Below are 20,132 nucleotides of genomic sequence, written 5' to 3'. Positions count from 1 at the left end.
GTGTAAGACATGCCGACTGCCGCAAGGCATGTGGCATAGGCTCCAGCACGCCCGCGACCCTCGTGAAGATAAGCAGATCATGGATAAATGGATGGCTTTACAATACATGTAGCAAAAAGGGCATCAATCATCATGAATCAAAAATCTTTTGCCAGTTTGTTGCCTCTTTTCGAGGTACGACATACACAGTCAACAAATAAAACTTTATTTGGACGATAGGTTATTGGGTACTCGTACATAAAACAATTTTTCATTTCATTGTGCTTCCAGATGCACTTCTACACTGGTTCGACATCCATATTTACAAATGTACACATTCACATCAAAATCTGTAGCAATTACACATATAATGTATACTTGCATTGCAATACTTGTTTTGTGTTTTTTGTTTTGGTAACATTTAGAGTTCTACTGAATGTACTGTCCATTACCATTTACAACTCAAATCTTACATTCATTCTCAATACAGGTCGTAACAGGTACTTGGCTGGTGGGGCGTCATGCACGGATGAACCTCAAAAGTGGAAGCGATTGTGCAAACCACACAACACAGGGAAAACAGCAGAGGCATGAATACGCATTTGAAAGCCTCACTCACAACAAACCACAATGTGTAGCTGCAGAAGTTACAGAGGGAGGACTACAGAAACTTTTTCGGTCCACATGCCCATGTAGTGATAAAGACATAATTGCAGACTTTACACCTCAACAGTATACACATTTCACCACTAAAACTCTTTCCCAATCATTCATACAGAAGTATGTACTGTCACATCAATGGTCATGTTGAGACTCAATCAGAATGACACGCGCGCACGCGCACACACACACACACACACACACACACACACACATGCAAAATCGAGTCTATCACGTACTGGGTGACGAGGGTACACCTGAATAGAAGCTGCAATGCATCACGTCCGGAGGTTTGCGCTGGATCACGTGGTCCTCCCGGGGCAAGGGTATGGAGGGGCAGTGAGCCTGGGTCTTGACGCCGGCCCCCCAGCCGAAGCGACAGTTCAGCAACGAACGCAGGTGTCGGAGGACCGACTTGCGGCAGATGATGAACACCCAGGGGTCCGCGATGGGGTTGAAGGCGTAGAAGCGGAAGGCGGTCAGGTTCTCGTGGTCGCCGCAAAAAGGGTGGATGGCGTTGATGAAGCCGGCGATCTGAAAAGACGGGAGTAATAATTGACAGCCAGTTGTTTTTTGGGTTCATCAGTGGGGGGGTTTATAGAGCTGAACAATTTATCGAATTTTATGTGTGTGTGTGTCTTTCATTGATTTATTTGTCCATTTGCCAGATAAGTTCCATGCTTAAGATGTGCAGTCGACATGTTAATATGTTAGTTGAATGGAAAATTAAACAATGAAGTGATTTGTTTGCATTTTTCTTGTATTCTGACTTACTAATTACGCCTCACTTGTTTGGTAGAATTGTGTGAAGTTGGCTTCGTGAATGCTTAAAAGGCGACTGGTCAAAGTGTTTGTTTTGTAAGTTAACCACGCTAACTGAAGTGGATAAACTGAAAAATGTTGACCTCTGTTTTGTACTGCCCTGTACAAGTTTTTGTGGTATACCTAGTACTTAAAGTGCAGGCTGATGGACAAAACCACAAACTTTGGTCAAGCAGAAGCCATGCAGCCAGACAGCTGCAGCTGGAATTTCAAAAGACCACAACAGCTGGCCCGTGAAGAAGTTTCCCACCTCATTCTTCTGCTCCATCAACAAATCCCCATAACCTTTGCAGAAAAAAAATAACTAACCTGCAGTCTTCAATGATAATTTTTTTCCCCTAGTACTGCCGTAAATGTTAGCTGTTGCTAGGGCCTCACTGCACCATGAATTAGTCGATGACAGAGAAGACACAGAGGGAGCGAGTCCAGCCCTGAGTCCACATCTAGACTCACACGGATGTGGTCACCCTTGACGAGCAGGAGGGGGGGATGGGGATGGGTGGAAACAAAACAATGGTAACTCGCTATCGAAGCACTGTGTACACAAGTGGAGAACCCATGGAAGAGAGTTGTCATCTTCTATGTGTCACACAGCAGAAAAAATGGAAGCAAACCAACGCCAATGTGCGGTTAATGTTTTAAGGAAGTTGTTGTGTTGACTTGAGGTCGTGTTGAACTTCTGGAGTTGCCCAAGCAACAGCGATCCGCTGTCACAATAGTGTTGCAAATTGCTGCTTTGGTCCACGAGTATACAGCCAGAGTTGGCCAAGGCACTCAGAGGCTGTATGTTACAAATGGAGTATTTTAACGAATTCTGGCTGGATTCAAAACTTCCACTTTTAACTAATGCTAAGGTTTTTCTTTTTAGTTTAAAATGGCTTACCTGAATTAGAATTCCACATCGCGTTGTGGCCAAAGGGAGAATCCTGGTCAGTTATTGTGCCTTTTGGTGCTACAAATAGTAAACATTCATTGTGGTGGATGCTAAAGAAGGTCATGGTAATGCTAATGGACCACAAGTATTTGCCAACTTTCAAAAGAAAGTAGACAAAGAAAGAGAGGAAGAAGAAAAAGTGGAAGTAGTCATGGCAACTCATGTGTGACATACGCTATGTTTTCATTTACTGAATTAACAAGGATTTACTATTTAGAGCACCAAAAGGCGCAATAACCGACCTGGATTCTACCATTGGCCACAGTGGAGGGGGATTTTGGGTGCCAGACCGGGCTCTAATTTTCATTTCTACAAGCCACACTTCAGAATAAGTCGCCGAACCAGCCAAACCGAATAAAAGTGTGGCTTCTAAAAAATACCGCAACCTTTACTAAAGGCACATTTCACTCATGTTTTTCGATCATTTCAAGCTTTAGCTCAGTCGACGCCATCCGCTACTTCTTGTCAGCATTCACTCTCTTCGGGATGCATTTTGAGAACAATTTACCGTAACAGACTGTGATTTCACTGCGAGAAAACCGTATGATGGCATGGTGACCAGATGTGAAGTCTGTTGCGCCAAAGAGTTCGAAATAAGGAATAGGACGGATTAGTCGTGACACATCAAGTTAAATGTGACAAATCATCGGATTTGTTCACTGTAAACCGCCGTTATACTGTGTGTACAAATATTTGTGGTATTCCAGTGCCTTGAGCTACTGTATGTATTGAAATGTATTTGCATGATTGTGAACATGCGTTGAAAGACCTTCAAAAAAAGTATGGAAAATACTATACAATCATGCATAAAGAGTATTTCAACAAGGTTTTTTCCTATATCATGGATCTCACTTATTACACGGGTGGTCTGGAACGTAATCCACATCGATGACTGTATAGTTGAACGCTTAGCTGCCACAACTGCCAAGAGCAATTTGTTTTCTTAAAAATGCGTGTCATCATCCATCATGAAGTGTTGCCAGAAAGCTCCTCATGAGCTGTGCCACCCTAAACTTTTGTCTCTGCACATTCAAGCCACCCGGCCTCTTATGGTCCTCCAGGCGGTGCAGCGTAGGACACAAATCTCAGCTGCCCAAGGTGTTGGGGTGTCACATGGTCTTTAAACACCGGAAAATGAATGTGTTAGGCCTGAGGCTTAAGTTTACGAGGCAGACATCGTCTGGACAGACATACTGGAGAGCATGCCAATTGGAAAGTACTTTTGTTTGTTTTGTCCACACACGAACGCTCATTTATCATCCTGACATACACCACATCCACAAACTATTACTGCATGTCCGACTGGAATGTTTTACTTATACTCCCTCAATCACGCGGCCAATTTATGCCTGACTTGTTCTGATGGGATAGCATTCCAAAAACATTGGGGCTCTTGCTTTGACATACTGCCTACTGGATGGGTAAAACTAAAAAAAAAAAAAAAAAAGTAAAACAATGAAATAACGATTAAGGAAAATACTGAGTTCAAAAACAGTAAGTCAGCAGAAAGGTTCACTACATCCATCCATTTTCCAATCCGCTTTATCCTCACAAGGGTCGCGGGGGGTGCTGGAGCATATCCCAGCCGTCTTCGAGCAGTAGGCGGGGGAAACCCTGAACCTGTTGCCAGCCAATCGCAGGGCACGCAGAGAGGAACAAACATCCGCGCTCACACTCACACCGAGGGACAATTTGGAGTGTTCAATCAGCCTGCCATGCATGTTTTTGGAATGTGGGAGGAAACCGGAGTACCCGGAGAAAACCCACGCAGGCCCGGGGAGAACATGCAAACTCCACACAGGGAGGCCGGAGCCAGGATCAAACCCACGACCTCTGCACTGGGAGGTCGACACGCAAACCACTGGCCCACCAGGCCGCCTCAGCTTCACTACAACTACACTTAAAAATAAATACCGGTAATAAAAATGTAAAAATATATGAAATTAATACATAAACGGCAAGCTATCTAAGCTAAAGAGAAAAATAGTACTTAAAATGTGTTAAAACTAAAAAGTAAATAAAAAAAAGCTGAGACAATGGCTAAAATGAAGACATTAAATTGTGAATGTGAAAATTAAAAAAATTGAAAGCTCTTGTGAAAATACACAAAGATAAAGTAAAAGAATCATACATTATGAAAAAGCTATCCAAATTATAAGCGTAACTAAAGATAGAAAGGCTAAAGTGGAAATAAGATAAATCACTTCATAAATTACTAAAAGTTGGCCACGAGTGTTGACAAAAACAGTTGAAGCCTATCGAATCAAATCGTAACTCAACTGATTGAAACCAACTCCAATGTATCATATCGTATTATATACCGCGATGCATACCAAATTGTCTTTTATTGGTGCGATGCGCACCCTTAATAAATATGTTCGAAAGAGGAATTTTTTTTTTTAATTCATATTCTAAATGGAAAAAACAACTAGGAATCAATCTGTCGGCTAAAAAAAAAAACATTTGTAATTAAACAGAAAATGGGAGCCAATGTTCTTCCCCTCTCATGCAGGTGATTAGTGTACCTAATGAAGCGCCCTGTGAGTGTATCTTAATGTCATTGTACACAGCAACCGCGCAGTACACTGCGACGCTGTCCAATCTGCAAACACGTTAATCAATCTTTTCGTCTAACTGCTTCTGCCGTGAGTCATCGCAGTCATCGCTTTGATTGTACTCACACCTCAAACAACATCTGTGCACACTTCATGTTCGGCAAGTTTGTTGTGTTCCTGCCCCGTGCGTGTCATGCAAGCTGGTGAGGACGGCCGAAGCTTCCAAGAAATGGAGCACGCTAATGGACATCTGCAACGTTGCAAATTCCGCTGTCTGTCATTTCCCAGGTCTGGCCCTGGAGGGTTCTTCCCTGACTTGTCCGCTTCCTAATTCTGTTTGACTGTCCAATCATTATGCACCACGTGAACACGCACGCACTCGCTCACTCATTACTGGCCTTTTAGTGAGCATCATTTACAACAGTGTGCAGACACGGAGATCCTTTTAGAGGCATACTTCAACTAACACAATGGAATGAGAGCCAATACAGGAGCTGTGTCGCTAATGCTCCTCTGTATCTATCTGTTTATGGGCAAAAGGTTCCACAAAGGTTTGTTCCAAATATCACACGTTGTCGCACATCTTAGGGAGATTTTGTTATGGTCCCATGAAATCGAGGTTGAAGTTCTGAGCAACACACCACAGCGATTGCTCACCAGAAGAACGCCATACCAAGATTAGCACACAAAGCGGTAGCACAAAACCTTCAGGTTTCTGCCTAAAGCTTTAAAAAAATGTGATGAAAAACTTACTAGAAAATCTGAACTTGATTTGGGTTTAATAAGGGCACTTTTAATGGTGGCAGGTGTAATTGAAATTTGAAAGTGACTTTTAATTTTACACCGCCAATTCTATGAGGGTGTGCATACTTACGCAATTTCATTCTCTGAGTTGGTTAATTTAAGATTCTTTATCCCCGGTAATTTTTTTCACAAAAAAACTTGTATTTGACCAATGGTGTGTAGACTTTTTATCGCATCTGTACGCGATTGCTCACCAGAAGAACGCCATACCAAGATTAGAAAACAAAGCGGTAGCACAAAACCTTCAGGTTTCTGCCTAAAGCTTTAAAAAAATGCGATGAAAAGCTTACTAGAACATCTGAACTTGATTTGGGTTTAATAAAGGCACTTTTAATGGTGGCAGGTGTAATTGAAATTTGAAAGTGACTTTTAATTTTACACCGCCAATTCTATGAGGGTGTGCATACTTACGCAATTTCATTCTCTGAGTTGGTTAATTTAAGATTCTTTATCCCCGGTAATTTTTTTCACAAAAAAACTTGTATTTGACCAATGGTGTGTAGACTTTTTATCGCATCTGTACCTATTGTATCATATCTGTCTGTTTGCCTAAACATGTCAGGAAAAGTCTGCTAGAACATCAGAACTTTATTTGGGTTCAATCAGAGACAACTATCTGTCTATCTATTAAAACAGATGTCATACACATTTAGTGTATTTTGTAGTACTCGAAACATGGTGAAAGGCAACCCAGATGAAGGAGATCTATTTTCTATTGCATTTACAGCTATTTTTTTTCTTCTCATATTTTTGTTTTTCTCCCCAAAAAATATTTTTTGTCTTAAAAAAAATCTCAAAATATTACAAATTTTTCCCAATGTTTCTCAAATTTTCCCGAATATTTATTTCCACAAATAACGTATTAAACGGAAAACATAATATTTTGAGCATATTGCTTTCATTAAAAGGTCATGAAAAAGCAACTAGAGCCATTTATTTGGGTTTCATCAGTGGCCAATTTAATTTGTACATTTTTTCCATTGTCCTATGTACTCGAAACATGGTGAAAGGCAACCCAGATGAAGGAGATCTATTTTCTATTGCATTTACAGCTATTTTTTTTCCTTCTCATATTTTTGTTTTTCTCCCCCAAAAATATTTTTACAGTCTTAAAAAAAAAATCTCAAAATATTACAAATTTTTCCCAATGTTTCTCAAATTTTCCCGAATATTTATTTCCACAAATAATGTATTAAATGGAAAACATAATATTTTGAGCATATTGCTTTCATTAAAATGTCATGAAAAAGCTACTAGAGACGTTTATTTGAGTTTCATTAGTGGCACTTGAAACGGTGGCAGTGGCCAATTTAATTTTTACATTTTTTCCGTTGTCCTAAAATCATGTGTAGTTACAAGGTTGACTTTCAAATAATGTTTAGACACAAGTGCATTTCAGTAAATGCTAAGTGTCAGTGCTAGTGAATCATTATGTCGTAAGTACATAGTTTCTGGCTGTTTATTGATCAGTGCCGTTTACATTGAGTTTGCTCACTTGGCGTTGAAAGCCACATCGATCAAATCGTGTGTGTGTGTGTGTGTGTGTGTGTGTGTGTGTGTGTGCTCAGACGCTGCCATTGTAAGTGTGTCTGAGCATCCATTAGTGGCTTTTTCCTTCTTTGCGCAGCTGCAGTTAAGTACCTGGACTCATCGTTCTTCGGCCAAAATGGCCAAGAGCCACTCATTTAATTTTTTTTTTTTTTTTAATTGTGATTAAGACGGCCTGTGACCCTTGAGAGGATAAGCGGATGAGAAAATGGAGGATGGATGGATGTGAAGAATAAGAATAAGAGAAATTCACATCTGAACGCATACACACTCAGAAACGCAGAATACAGGAAGTGAAAGGAGAGCATGGAGAGTGAAAATGCCCCTAGTGCTGAAACTGGGTTAAGTGAAAGGAGAACGGGGTAGCGAGGTTTGAACATGTCTGGAAAAAAAGAATTGTGTGCATTATGTAATCAACAGCAAACTGTTCCTTTGACCAGAAGTTGCACTATTTGGCCTCCATTGTATAACGCAATACTGCAGATTGACATGATGGCTTTTTTAAAGTTCTGATTGGGCTGGTATCATCATATTTAAGCCTTTTTTTTGCATTAAGCAGAACCAACATGCCCTTCAATCCCAAGAGTCTGTTTGTATCCAGTGCCAAAGGAATTTATGTATTTAACTATGCAGGTAGTTTGGTCTAAATGAGCGACCTCGAATTGCCATGACAAGACATGCGAGAATTCTAAAGACTATGAAAGCAGCTTTCTGAGGCAGCGTAACTGTGTTTGATAACTTGCCTGTAATCTGAACCTGTTGTGAATGTTCTGTCTTGGCCTGTTGAAATGTTATTTAGTAGTGTTGTTAATCTTTCTTTTTCTTTTTTTGTGTTCGGCTTTTTCTCTTTTTTTTGAAGAATTGTTCATTATGTGCCAAACTGCTGTTTGTCGTGAAGTGAGTTGACTTCATTGCTACCATACAGTGCTGGCAAGGCAAAGCCCCAAAAAATAAAATAAAATAAAATAAAATAGCAGAGCAACAACAAACTCTTAAGTAGGGTGACTCGTATTTCAATTGTCATTCACCCATAGCCAGGCTTGGGCAGCAACGGAATAAATGTAACTGTGTTACATATTCAAGATCCAAAACAAAATGTAACAATATTCCATTAGAGTTAGAGAAAAAAAAAACACGTAATTAGATTACTGGCACATTTATGAAAAATGTGGATTTTTTTTTCTCTCCCAGATTTCATTCTTAATGCGGGCAGAGAGATGGCGCAGTCGAGTCCTCGATTACATGCTCTGAACTTATTGGCCAATATCTATCTACCTATCTATCTATCCATCTATCCATGTGAGGTGTTGCCTTCAGGGACAGTTCGAAAATAGCCTTTATTTCAGGCGTTAAGTCATTTCTACCATTCATGTTCTTGTAGCTGGTAAACATTAGCTTCGATTTACTGAGCCTATAATCCCAAAACCACAGAACATTCCACAGTGCCTGGTTGTAATTATCCGAGTTTTTGTTTTTACTTCTTTATTGTCTGAATGACTAAATTGACCTTTTCAGGGGGGTTACACAGTGGTGCACTGGTTTAGCATGTCCGCCTCACAGTACAGCGGTCATTGGTCCCGTCCTTCCTGTGTGGATTTTCCATGTTCTCCCTGTGCCTGTGTGGGTTTTCTCTGGATATTCCAGTTTCCTCCCACATTCCAAAAACATGCGTGGTAGGTTGATTGAACGCTCTAAATTGTCTCTAGCTGTGATTGTGACCGCGAATGGTTGTTTGTTGAATGTCTATGTGTGCCGTGAGATTAGCTGGCAACCAATTCAGGGTATCCCGAAGACAGCTTGGTATAAACTCCAGTATGCCTTTGACTCTCGTGAGAAAAAAGCCACTCATATGATGGAAGGACTTTTTTTTCAGGCAAAAACAAAAGTAATGCAAAACAGACTTAATCATACTGACACTCCCCTCATTTAATTGTTGGAGCACTGAGAACAATTCCCTTTTTAATGTAGACATCAAAAGACTGGGAATTATGAGACAATTAGATCAATAGTTCCACTTCAACAAAAACAATTCCAAAGCGGTTGGGACATTGTGTAAAACACAACAAAAAACAGAATACAATGATTTGCAAATCACGTTCAACCTATATTTAATTGAATATCGAGCAAGCAAAAATTCCAGCGTTGTATGGTCACAGAGCAAAAAATAATTCACTCGGTTTAAGGTCAGTGATCCATCAATCCATCCATTTTCTAATCCGCTTATCCTCGCAAAGGAATTTTGAAGGAAAGAGGAATTTATGACAAGACTTTTAAAAAGGAACTAATAACAAGGTCCTCTGAAAGTTCTAATATGAAGAACAGTTCTGCATCCAACTTATATTTGCACTTAAATGACAATGACAAAGTAATATTTTCAAATGTCACTTGCACTGGAGGAAACATGAGTGCACCTCAGGCAACTGCATTTGTGCCACACCAACAACACATGATGGACATTTTTATGCTTCTCATATGTTTTTATTTGATGTGAGGGTGTTGTATTTCAGCGTGGTGTGTCGCCGCCAGCTTTTTATTGGCTCAATTTCATACAACTGATAATACAGGCCAGGCCCCGATGGACACAAAACTGTTCTTGCTCTCGTTACAAAATCCAATTGCTAAGAATTGTCCTCTGGGTATCAATTTTAATAAACAGAAAAAAAAACAGGAAATGCTATCAGCGGGAAAAACAAGAAAGGTATTCTTTTTTTATTTGCTTACAGCTCAGTCATGTTGCTTTCCTTTTTTGTGTTCCACGGAAAATTGACCAAATGGTTGAGCGCTATGATCCTTCAAATGAATTATTTGCTTACCTGCACTCTACTGATTGGTGGAGGAGGTAGTTAAAGCGTTAACTAAACTGCTATGTCTACTACTGACGTGATAACCACGGACACTTGGTAGCCCCCAAGGACCACACGGGGGAGCCCCTCCCAGCCTCAGACGCTCACAACCATAAAGCTTTGGTTCTGTTTGAAAATAGGTGACCGCTGGTGAGACATTGTTACTTCTTAGCAAGATTTATACTTTCCACTATGTTTCTAAAGTCCACCTTAAGTCCAATGGGATTTTGTCAGCGTCATTTGACTAAAGATGACTCTGGCTTCATCTCCTGCAGAGGCCCCCAAACCAACACATTCAATGATATTGAATTAGTTGGGCAATGTAATTCAATTCTATTTGCAGATGAGGTGGAGATAAATCTTTTAAATAGAGGCATAGAAGTTGACTATGTACCTTTTTATCAGGCATGAATCAAGTCACAGACAAAGTGGGAATGAAGTGAATATAAGGACCTTATAAAACAAAAAGTCAAGTAGCTTAATTTTAAAATAAACTACGACAGTCATATTTAGGAATAGTGAATGCTTCCTTTTTGGGGGGGGGGGGTATCATTTGACATTGACATATCGCAATCATTTCATCAGAAAGCAACGCCCCAGATCGTGTTGAGATAAACGACCTACATCCTGTCCATGTTGGGCTTGAAATTTAAAAGAAAAATGACTCAAGTTCTGTTGACTCATTTTGAATGCAGAAATGTCAAGTCGGAGTCAAAATGGTTTCTGACCCACATTATATTTTAAGGCATGTACTGTATTGCATATAGTACATGCCTAGGAAAATGTGAATGGCATGGAAAGCTGGATTCACTCAAACAAACTCGTACAAGAAGCGTGCGCACTGGACATTGAATCCAAATGAATGTCGATATTCTTGTGCGCAACTATTACAAGTTTGACGTGCAGGGTTGACACAGGGAGACTTCATTGTGGGGGAAGAAGGCAAGCAAGAGCATGAGCCACATTGAAAAATGATGTCAACGATAAGGATCTGAATAGATTGAACATGAAACACACTGTTGAGGCACAGCTGCGTAGCACACACATTGTGCCAACAAAATGACTGGCAGCAGAGGGAAAATGGACGTTTCATATCAAAAAACACATTATAATTTCTGTGAAGTTTTGCGTGATGCCAGTAAACAGTGAGCTCATATGGCCCTTTCAACACAGACTTTGATTGACGTCGCTGACGTAATTGGGAGTCTTTCCAGTCGCGCATTGTGTGTTTAACTTTTTTTATTTGGTGGCAGTTATTTTAGTTATTTGGCTCTCAGTGGGTTGCCGAACAAGTTTCGGTCCGTCATGGACAATCCAGAGCATCCACTGCACAGCACCAGGGGAGAGGAGCAGCTGTCTGTCCGTCTGTATAGATCGAGCTACTGTATCTATCGATCTAGCAAGAGAGCTAGTTAGCTAGCTAGCTAATTGAGCAAAAAGCACAAACAGTGTAAAATTTAGCTCTCGTTCACACTTTATTATATTCTATTCTTCTACTACTATTCAATATTGAATAACATGCATATTGTTGTGGTCTACGGTGGTGTGCAATCTCACTGCCTTATAACGAGAGATAATGCACAGGGTGTCCACAAAGTCTATTGATACTTTTCTATCCATCCATCCATACACACTGTACATAAATCCTGCCTCACCCCACTGACATTTGAGGCTGTTTAACTGCTGAGCCTGGAACGGATTAAATCATATCCATCTATTACTACGGGGAAAGATGAATCGTACCGGTGTATTTTCATCTCAAGGCACCACTGTAGTAAGTGACCCAGGTCACCAATGGCAACAACAAAGATGCAACTGAATTTACCACAAGCGAGTTTACCAGGCACATTGTTTAAAAGATGGTTTCTGGAGGTCACATTTGCTTCAACAAAGCAAATCCACAGCACACACGATCAGTGTGCTGTCTAGATTGCCGTCTTTGCTCTTCACTCATCAAAAATGTCCCGCACAGCCTTTCATCACCATTTAATGGAAGCCCGGGTGCCTCCTAACCACATTACACGAACCATTTGTTCTTGAAGTCAATACGGTAAATGGACAAATTGTAGGTAAGCGTATCTGCAGGTCAGTGTTTGCAGCCATCTTCACGCTCTTGGCAAACATGAGATGTGTGCATGTAGAATGGAAGCTTAAATGTCTTTCCACAAAGAGGCATTCCTAATTGTTTAGAACACGTTAGGAGAATCATCTTTCCTACCATGGAAGCCTTTGTTTGTGTGTGTGTGTGTGTGTGTGTGTGTGTGTGTGTGTGTGTGTGCGCGCGCGTGCGTGCGTGCATTAAATAGGTAGGCAGCAGCTGCAGGACAACAAAAGTGCGGGAAACAAAGGTAACCTTTTATAGCATGACCTAAGTCACACCCAACCCCTTGCACATTGGCGTCACGCTTAGCTCTGAAAAAAAAAAAACAACCCCCTCCCCCCCAAAAAGAAGAAAGAAAATACCCCAACACATATCCTTATAAATGGTTGGGAAAAACCGCACCTCTGGCTGAAATGAATGCAAATGCCATAAATCTGTTTCAGCCCCGCCCATAAAACAACAAAAATGTTGAATTGAATTGAAGAGAAAAAGAACACAATATTATATTTACAAACAGTCAACACTTCTTGTGAAAACCACCAGAAAAAGGTGTACTGTTGCACTTTAAAGCCACGCTTCGGCTCCAAGGATGCAGTGCGGCATGCAATGCTGAACTTTTTCCGTCATAAGGGAGCTGATCAATATCGTCTACGTGTGTTTATGTTCCCCGTAGTTTGTTGAATACGGGTCTGTCTTTATTAGTAGTCACGTTAAATTTAACTTGCATGTTGTCAACATGAAACTAGGACTGTTACTTGTGTGTGAAACAAACAGGAACATCAGGGTGACTCATTCGTCTCTTGGTGAAAGAGTTTCCATTAACTCGAAAAAAATGCACACAATCACTCATGGCTGACACCATCTCTATATTATTGAATGAAGAATAAATGAATGAATTCTTTATTTCAAATGTATGCGAATGACTTCTTCTCTAATGGAGATGAATTGGTGGAATTGATAATCCTGAGATTGGTTGACACCCAGTTTAGGGTGTATATCCCGCCTACTGCTCGAAGACAGCTGGGATAGGCTCCAGCGCACCCGTAACCCTCATGAAGGTAAGCGGTCCGGATGACGGATGGACGGGTAGTACCAGTAATCTAGACCAGGGATGGTACCTTGATGCACTTCAAACGAACTGTCAACGGTTCTTGTGAAAACAAAACAAATCACTGTTGTTTGTACTTTCTTTGCCTTTTCGGCCTTTCTTCAGTTCCCAGGATGCATTGTGGCATGGAATGCTGAACATTTTAAATCATGATCTCTGTTTATTTATGTTACCCGTAGTTTGTTGAATGTGTGTCTTAACTGTCACATTAATTTGAAATTGATTATGTCAACATGAAACTGGGACTGGTACTTGCGATTCCACACAGTCCGCTATGGCTGACAACATATTCGTGTGGGAGAGATAATTTGAGGGCCCCTCAAACCACAGAGGGATGCCTTTTTTTGTATATTTGTTCTTCCAACCAATTTTTTTCTTTGCAGTATGCACACATGCTTCTGTTTATGTACGTCGTCTTCGTGCTTAGCCTGTCAAGTCGTTTGTATTTATGAGGTGCAACTGTCTCGAGGAAAGCCTCCTCTTGCACAATCGCATCATGCCAAGAGCTCTTCAGCCCACACAAGTATCATTTCCCCATATTCGTCACAAAAAAAAAAAAAAGTTCTTCTTTTTCATGTTTATATTCTGAAATGATTTGGCAACTGAGCGAAAAGAAGGATGATGTATGTCGTGCAGGTAGGTTGTGTTGCCTTTGGTGTAACAGGAGAACCAGCAGCAACCACTATGTAAATACGACATTATTTAATTTGGACTTGCTAAACAAATGACTGAATTGTGGATTATGCTCTTTCTGGTATGAAGAAGAGGAGCAGTGAGAGTCATTTCCCCTCATTTGTTCAGTACATTTTGTTCCCTGATATTTCACATTAAAAAAATAAAAAAACATGTAAAGCATACTCGCGGTAATTTAGAATATATTTACAGACACACTGACGGAAATTGTGAAATTCCACTCACTCACTGTTAAGTTAGTGGTTTTCTTGGCTTTTGTCTTATTAAATTACTTTGACAGCACGGCGTACAACTGGAGCGGGTCTCAAAGTGGAGTATGTGGTAACCCTCTTGTCAGATTGGGGGAAATGCTACAGTTACTTACACGTGTTTTTTTTTTTTTTTTTTTTAATCCAGTGTAGTGTGTTTGTTGTGTACAGTTCAGCTCTATTTAACTTTGGAGTAGAATACATCGGCGGTCATGATTTTAGAATTTTTTTTCTATCTACTCATTTGAGTACAATTTTTAGGGGTACAATTTTTTTTATGTACATGACATAAAGTATAGCATCCCCATGTTTTAGTGCGTTGCTGTTTAAATTATACATATTGTTAAGGCGGCTTGTTTTTTTTTTTTAAATCCACCGCAGTTCATTTGGAAGTCAACTGGTCGCCGATGGTGTAGTGGCACACGTTAAAACGTGAAACTTATCACATTATAGAGTGAAATTTACGGCATAAAACCATTCAATTTATCACATTTTATCGTTACGATGCATTTTAGCATAATATGCAATACAATGTGAAATTCATCACGCTAATATGTGAACTTTATCATGTTATTATCAGTTGAGTATCACGTTACAATGTGAAATTGATCACATTACGACATGATGATGAATGTCCTTTTTTCCGGTGTGGCAGCAATGTGCTTCCATTGTCCAAGTCGAGTTCAGTTGTATTTAACTTTTAATACAGGATATTTGCATTCAATCGGATTTATTTGACATTTATATGGAATACATTTGCTATGCAGCGCTATTTTTTTTTTCTTTCACCTAAACCGTCTTTCCAAAACAGCCTAATTCATCTTGAATGGCTGCTATTTATGTGACACTTTCACTTCAACCCCGCGCAGGACAATTTTGTCTCATCCCACTCTAATGAAGTCAATATTGGCATGCTGACTAAATCACCCACAGAGCAGCAGCACTAATGAAAACCTTTCAGGGTGATACAAAACAAAAAAAAACACTGAGTGACTTTCCATTCCATCTTAATGATTCACAATAGCTCAAAGTGTGACTCGTGAAGACTTTCCTCAAGCAAGTCTTGAATAAAGATGGGTGAGGCGTTATAAATATAATTGGATCCAGGCGCTTCAAATAACACTTTATTGAGCTGAATATTGACAGGTGGTTGTCATGGGAACAATACTGATGGTGCGAGTGGTGCTGGGTGCTTGATTAGTCTTGACTTGTCCCTAACATAATGACTGTGGTGAGGGGGAAAACACATTCAAGATAAATGGCATAGACTAGAGTAATCATCACCAATATGCCAGAAAGAGCTATTTGGTTTTATTATTGATTTATCTGTTGAATGTTATTCTAGTTCTTAAAAGCAGATTAGAGTCCCTTCTGGTTAGTTTTGAAAGCCCAATAAATACACAATCACAATCACATGAACGAGGAGGATTCACGATGAGGCGTGTGAACAAAAAATTTCATTCGGCAATTAACTGCTATTATTAGCTTCAGATTCGTATCTATTGAGTCCACTGGGCGCACCTCAGTTTTATTGTGAAAAGTTGTCAGTGGAACACTACAAAGTTTTATTCCCTGTAACCTGATCGCCGTCACGGGTTTTAAAAGGCTTCCAAAGCCATAATTGAAGGCACGGAAGATAAAACGTTGCGCGTGAACGACACTCCTGTTTTGCAAACAATTCAAACCTTCGCTCACAGGCCACCTGCAACGATAACGTTCAGCGGCCATTGGTCAAAGCTGTCTTATCTCTTACAAGCTGTCTAATGTAATCTCACTGCGAGTGTCGTTTGTTTCGACTGCAAGAAATCGGACGTGGGTGATATTTTACATTCAAGCTGTTAACGTGACAAGCCTGAGAAAAATAAGAGTCCCAAAGGAGAACTCCTGGAATAGACATCACAAGAAAGCATCACTTCCCCAATTCTGCTCCCACGCTGAGTGGAAGGCAGATGGAACCGCACAGAACATCAACATAACATAATAAACTGTGGTGCCTGGAGATTAGGGCTGAGCAATTCTGGAGAAAAAAATAAATAATAATAATCAGAAGAAATATGATTATCGTGATTAATGGGAGTCGCGGCTTGGAGTTGAAGCGGATTACGTGGGACAGGAGATGTGAGCCAATCGCTTTTCGTCAATGGACGCTACAGCTTCGTGTTTGCTTTCAAAACTTAGCTTGTAGCAGACGTGTGCACATTTTCAGCATGACGTCTCTGATCCACTGGTGAAAGGACACTTTGATCCTCTCTTCTGTCATCTATAAACTGCTTCAAACAACAAAGTGTATGCAGGAAAAGTGATTAAGATTGCACGACTGCCTGTGTCTTATGTGTTGTCTTGAGTTATTTTGACTTCAAGATGGCGCCGCGAGAGTGGCTGCCTTTCCAGCAGCTCTTATATTTTGTTCTTCTACTTCTTTTCATAACTTTGCTGCTGTGAATTGGGAATTTCTCCATTGCGAGACGAATAAATGTTTTCTTAATATTGAAATCACAATAATATTAATCATTGATTCCAACACTTAGTACACCTGTGTCAAACTCAAGGCTCGGGGCCCAGATCCGGCCCGCCACATCATTTTATGTGGCCCGTGGAAGGAAATCAAGCATGTCAACTTGCATGATGCTTGCTAAAATCTCAACCAAAATTCTCATTTGTAATACTAGAATTTCCGGACTATAAGACGCTAGTTTTGTCACACACTTTCAACCCTGTGACTTATTTAATGATGCGGCCTGTTTAAAGCTTGTTAAACCAGCCGTGTGAGTGCTGTTTTGCTGCCGTCTTGTTGCCTCGTGGCAGGCAAAGAAAAGTTAAGGTATGTTATTAAATGTTGAAACCTCTTTCTGTGTACCATCTTTCTTTGCAAATATCTCATGTTACAATATGGGGACCTGTGGCTTATAGACAGGTGCGGCTTGTGTGTGTACAAAATGGTTTTTCTTTGAAAAATGTAGTCGGTGCGGCTTATCATCAGGTGTGCTCTATAGTCTAGAAATTACGGTAAATAAGAGACATATCGTAAGCATTTCTTCATAGTTCAGAATCAGCTGTTTGCAAAGTCGAACCAAAAATTGCCTGGCGTGCTGAGATTGAGGAAACCAGTATGTCATGCCGGGACAGAGCTTCGAGCAAGGACAAAATGATGCTGAACTGTCCACACAGAGAATGTCGATGTATCCAAGTTAAAAACCTAACTACAGTATTATAACATTTTTTTAAACACTTCAGCATTCGCCCTGCTGCTTTTGTCAGCAGTCACGTCATCAGTAAATGCAAGAGAACCAGTTCCGCTGGGGGAAAAAAAAAAAAAACGAATCCTGTGGTCATGTGCTCACTTGTGCTTTTGTTTTTATTGGTGCAGGTTGACCAAACTTTCTGGTCAGCTCTTGCGTATTTCTGTAACACATCCAATGCGCTCTCATGGGATGCAAAATATCGTGGATTTTATCCCAAAAATAACATTACTCATTCCTGGCAGGGAAACTATTTGAGTAATTAATATCCCCCTTTGTAATCTGCTCCAGTTCAGATACATAAGAAACCATTGCGGTCCCTGCTTGCAGAATCATGCATCAAGTGCAATCAGCCGTTTTCTCACACATCTGTTTGCAATAGTGTGAACCTATTTAGTGTTGGTCATGAGGTTGCAGCTGGCGTTGACACGCTTCCTCGCCGCCATCTCACAAATTTTTTTGGGGTATGCCTACGTGAGTACAGTGTACAAAACAAGTCTCGGAAGCGTGAAGCAAGTAAGGCAAACGGAACCACTTTGGAACATCACAGGCCCATGTCCACAGTGATGTCACAAAGTTTCCCTCAAATCGGCCTCTCAGTGACTTGATATGTATGATCTCATGCTCGGTAGTCGGCCTCAGTCATTACCACAAGCAGAACATGAGACTTTGGGTGAGCAACGAGGAGCAGGTTTGAGCACTTGTAATGATTCCCGTATAAGACCTGACAATAAACCTCAGCAATCACAGCCTTGAATGACATTTGGATTAACCAAATGGACTTTTCCTGTGCTAGTTATGTGCTGGCTTACGTTTTGCGGCAAGGACGAGATGGTGATAAACCTGATTGACTTGTCCTCCCTGGGTTTACTGTACTTTTTAATGGCACTCTCTCGTCAAATGGACACACACACACACACACACACACACACACACACACACACACACACACACATATATATATAACGTGCCAGCGTGGTGAACGCGGCAACATTCTTCAGGCACACCTTTTTGCCCTTCTTTGTCAAACTGTGCAACTCCAACCACCTACATGTAAACACCACCAAGACCAGGGAAATCGTGGTGGAAATCACGAGGCCCAGACCTCACCCTGAACCCGATGTCATAAATGTTTGTTGTCAGTGTGGAGATTGCACAGATTTACCTGGGTTTGCATCTGGATGAAAGGCGGGACTGGGACTGCCAACACTGACGTCCTTTGCAGGAAAAGACAGAGCTACTTGTATTTCCCCAGACGACTGGCTTTTTTTTTTTTTAACATTTGCAAAAAGATGCTCTACCAGTCGATGTTGGCGAGTACCCATGTGGATGCAGTTGTATGCCATGGCGACTGCTGTCCATGATGGAAGTACCCATGTGGATGCAGTTGTATGCCATGGCGACCGCTCAGTCTTGAGCACAGATTTGGACACCTGAGCGCGTTGCTGTCCATGATGGCCAATTCAGAGCTTCGACTGCACCGCACCGCCTCCAGGCAGAGGAGCGGCATTTGACAGGCTGAGGTCACTGCTCTGCTCTACTGACAGACTGAGGTAACCTGGCATGCCTTACGGCCTTTCAATTCCACCCTCATCTTACAGGGTGCATGAAAGAGTTAATATTAGTAATTTGGCACAACTGCTTTGCCTTGGGTTGTTTGAGTTGCAGAGGGAACTAATCTGTCAATCTGAGCAAAAGCGCAACCATTGTAAAGTCCCGCAGTAGTTCTCACTTTCTACCCTCAGCAGACACAAAATGTATTGAAGTACGTACTGTATTTATTTAACAATGTGTATTATTCGATATAACACTTGTGTCAAACTGACAGCTGTTTCGAATGTACAGCCACAAAGTCCATTTACAGTACAATGTTAAAAAAATTTTTTGAAAAAGCTATTGATGAGCCGTCAATCGGATTTGTTCTAGGTGTGGTTATCGGCGTTGTAATCTCATGGTATTTGTGTATTGCAGGTACCCTGTTGGTGAAGAGGGTTATGGTAAAATCATCGCCGAAAAGATTCTTCTCAAGACATGCACAATGTGTTCTTCTACTACTCATCATCTCTTGGCTGATGTCACTGAAAACGGAGCCTTTTCAGCTATCAAAGGAGACGGTTATAAGGTGGAAAAACCGGGACAGCAGTGACATGGAGGAACGTGAACGCGGGAGCATTAACGACGATGATGCAACAGACGCAGAGACGCAAGATTCCCGGAGAATGAGTCATTTGTCAAAACACCAGCAGCTTCTGGCATTTACAAAAAATGTACAACTACATTTGACGAGGCATATACAGGTAAGGTCAATTTTTTTCAGCCATTTTTTTTCAAGAAGTGCATGTAATTGACCGTGAAATTCATATTCTGTACTATTTACCCGAGTACATTTCAAGCTGCGCAGGTTTGATTTCCTAGCGTGGGTGGTGTAAAAGCTGTGCCAAACAAATGAGGAGTGACTGATTGTAGCCTACCCACCAAAGTCACTACAACTTAGTGTTTGTACCTTTACATCCATCCATCCATTCCCTGATCCGCTTTATCCTCACAAGGGGGGTGCTGGAGCTTATCCCAGCTGTCTTCGGGCAGTAGGCGGGGGAC

The 20,132-nt window shown here is 40.9% G+C and overlaps 1 protein-coding gene across 2 annotated transcripts in view; it reads right to left on the bottom strand.

The window, feature by feature from the left end:
- Positions 1–189: 189 nt before the first annotated feature.
- The window catches only part of ptgir (prostaglandin I2 receptor), a 44,749-nt gene continuing 24,806 nt past the window's right edge, over positions 190–20,132 (bottom strand). The window contains exons 3-4 of one of the 2 annotated variants that reach the window (XM_019887659.1): positions 842–1,173; positions 190–809 (exon numbers count right to left, since the gene is read on the bottom strand). In XM_019887659.1, coding sequence (XP_019743218.1) covers positions 871–1,173 — 303 coding nt within the window. In that variant the 3' untranslated portion in view covers positions 190–809; positions 842–870. Of the gene's footprint in view, positions 1,174–20,132 lie in introns of both variants that reach the window. The other variant, XM_019887658.1, reaches the window with a different exon arrangement.

Source organism: Hippocampus comes, unplaced genomic scaffold, assembly GCF_001891065.2.
Source record: "Hippocampus comes isolate QL1 unplaced genomic scaffold, H_comes_QL1_v1.1 scaffold6, whole genome shotgun sequence".
In the NCBI taxonomy this organism is placed as follows: domain Eukaryota; kingdom Metazoa; phylum Chordata; class Actinopteri; order Syngnathiformes; family Syngnathidae; genus Hippocampus; species Hippocampus comes.
This window is presented reverse-complemented; position numbering and strand designations above follow the sequence as displayed.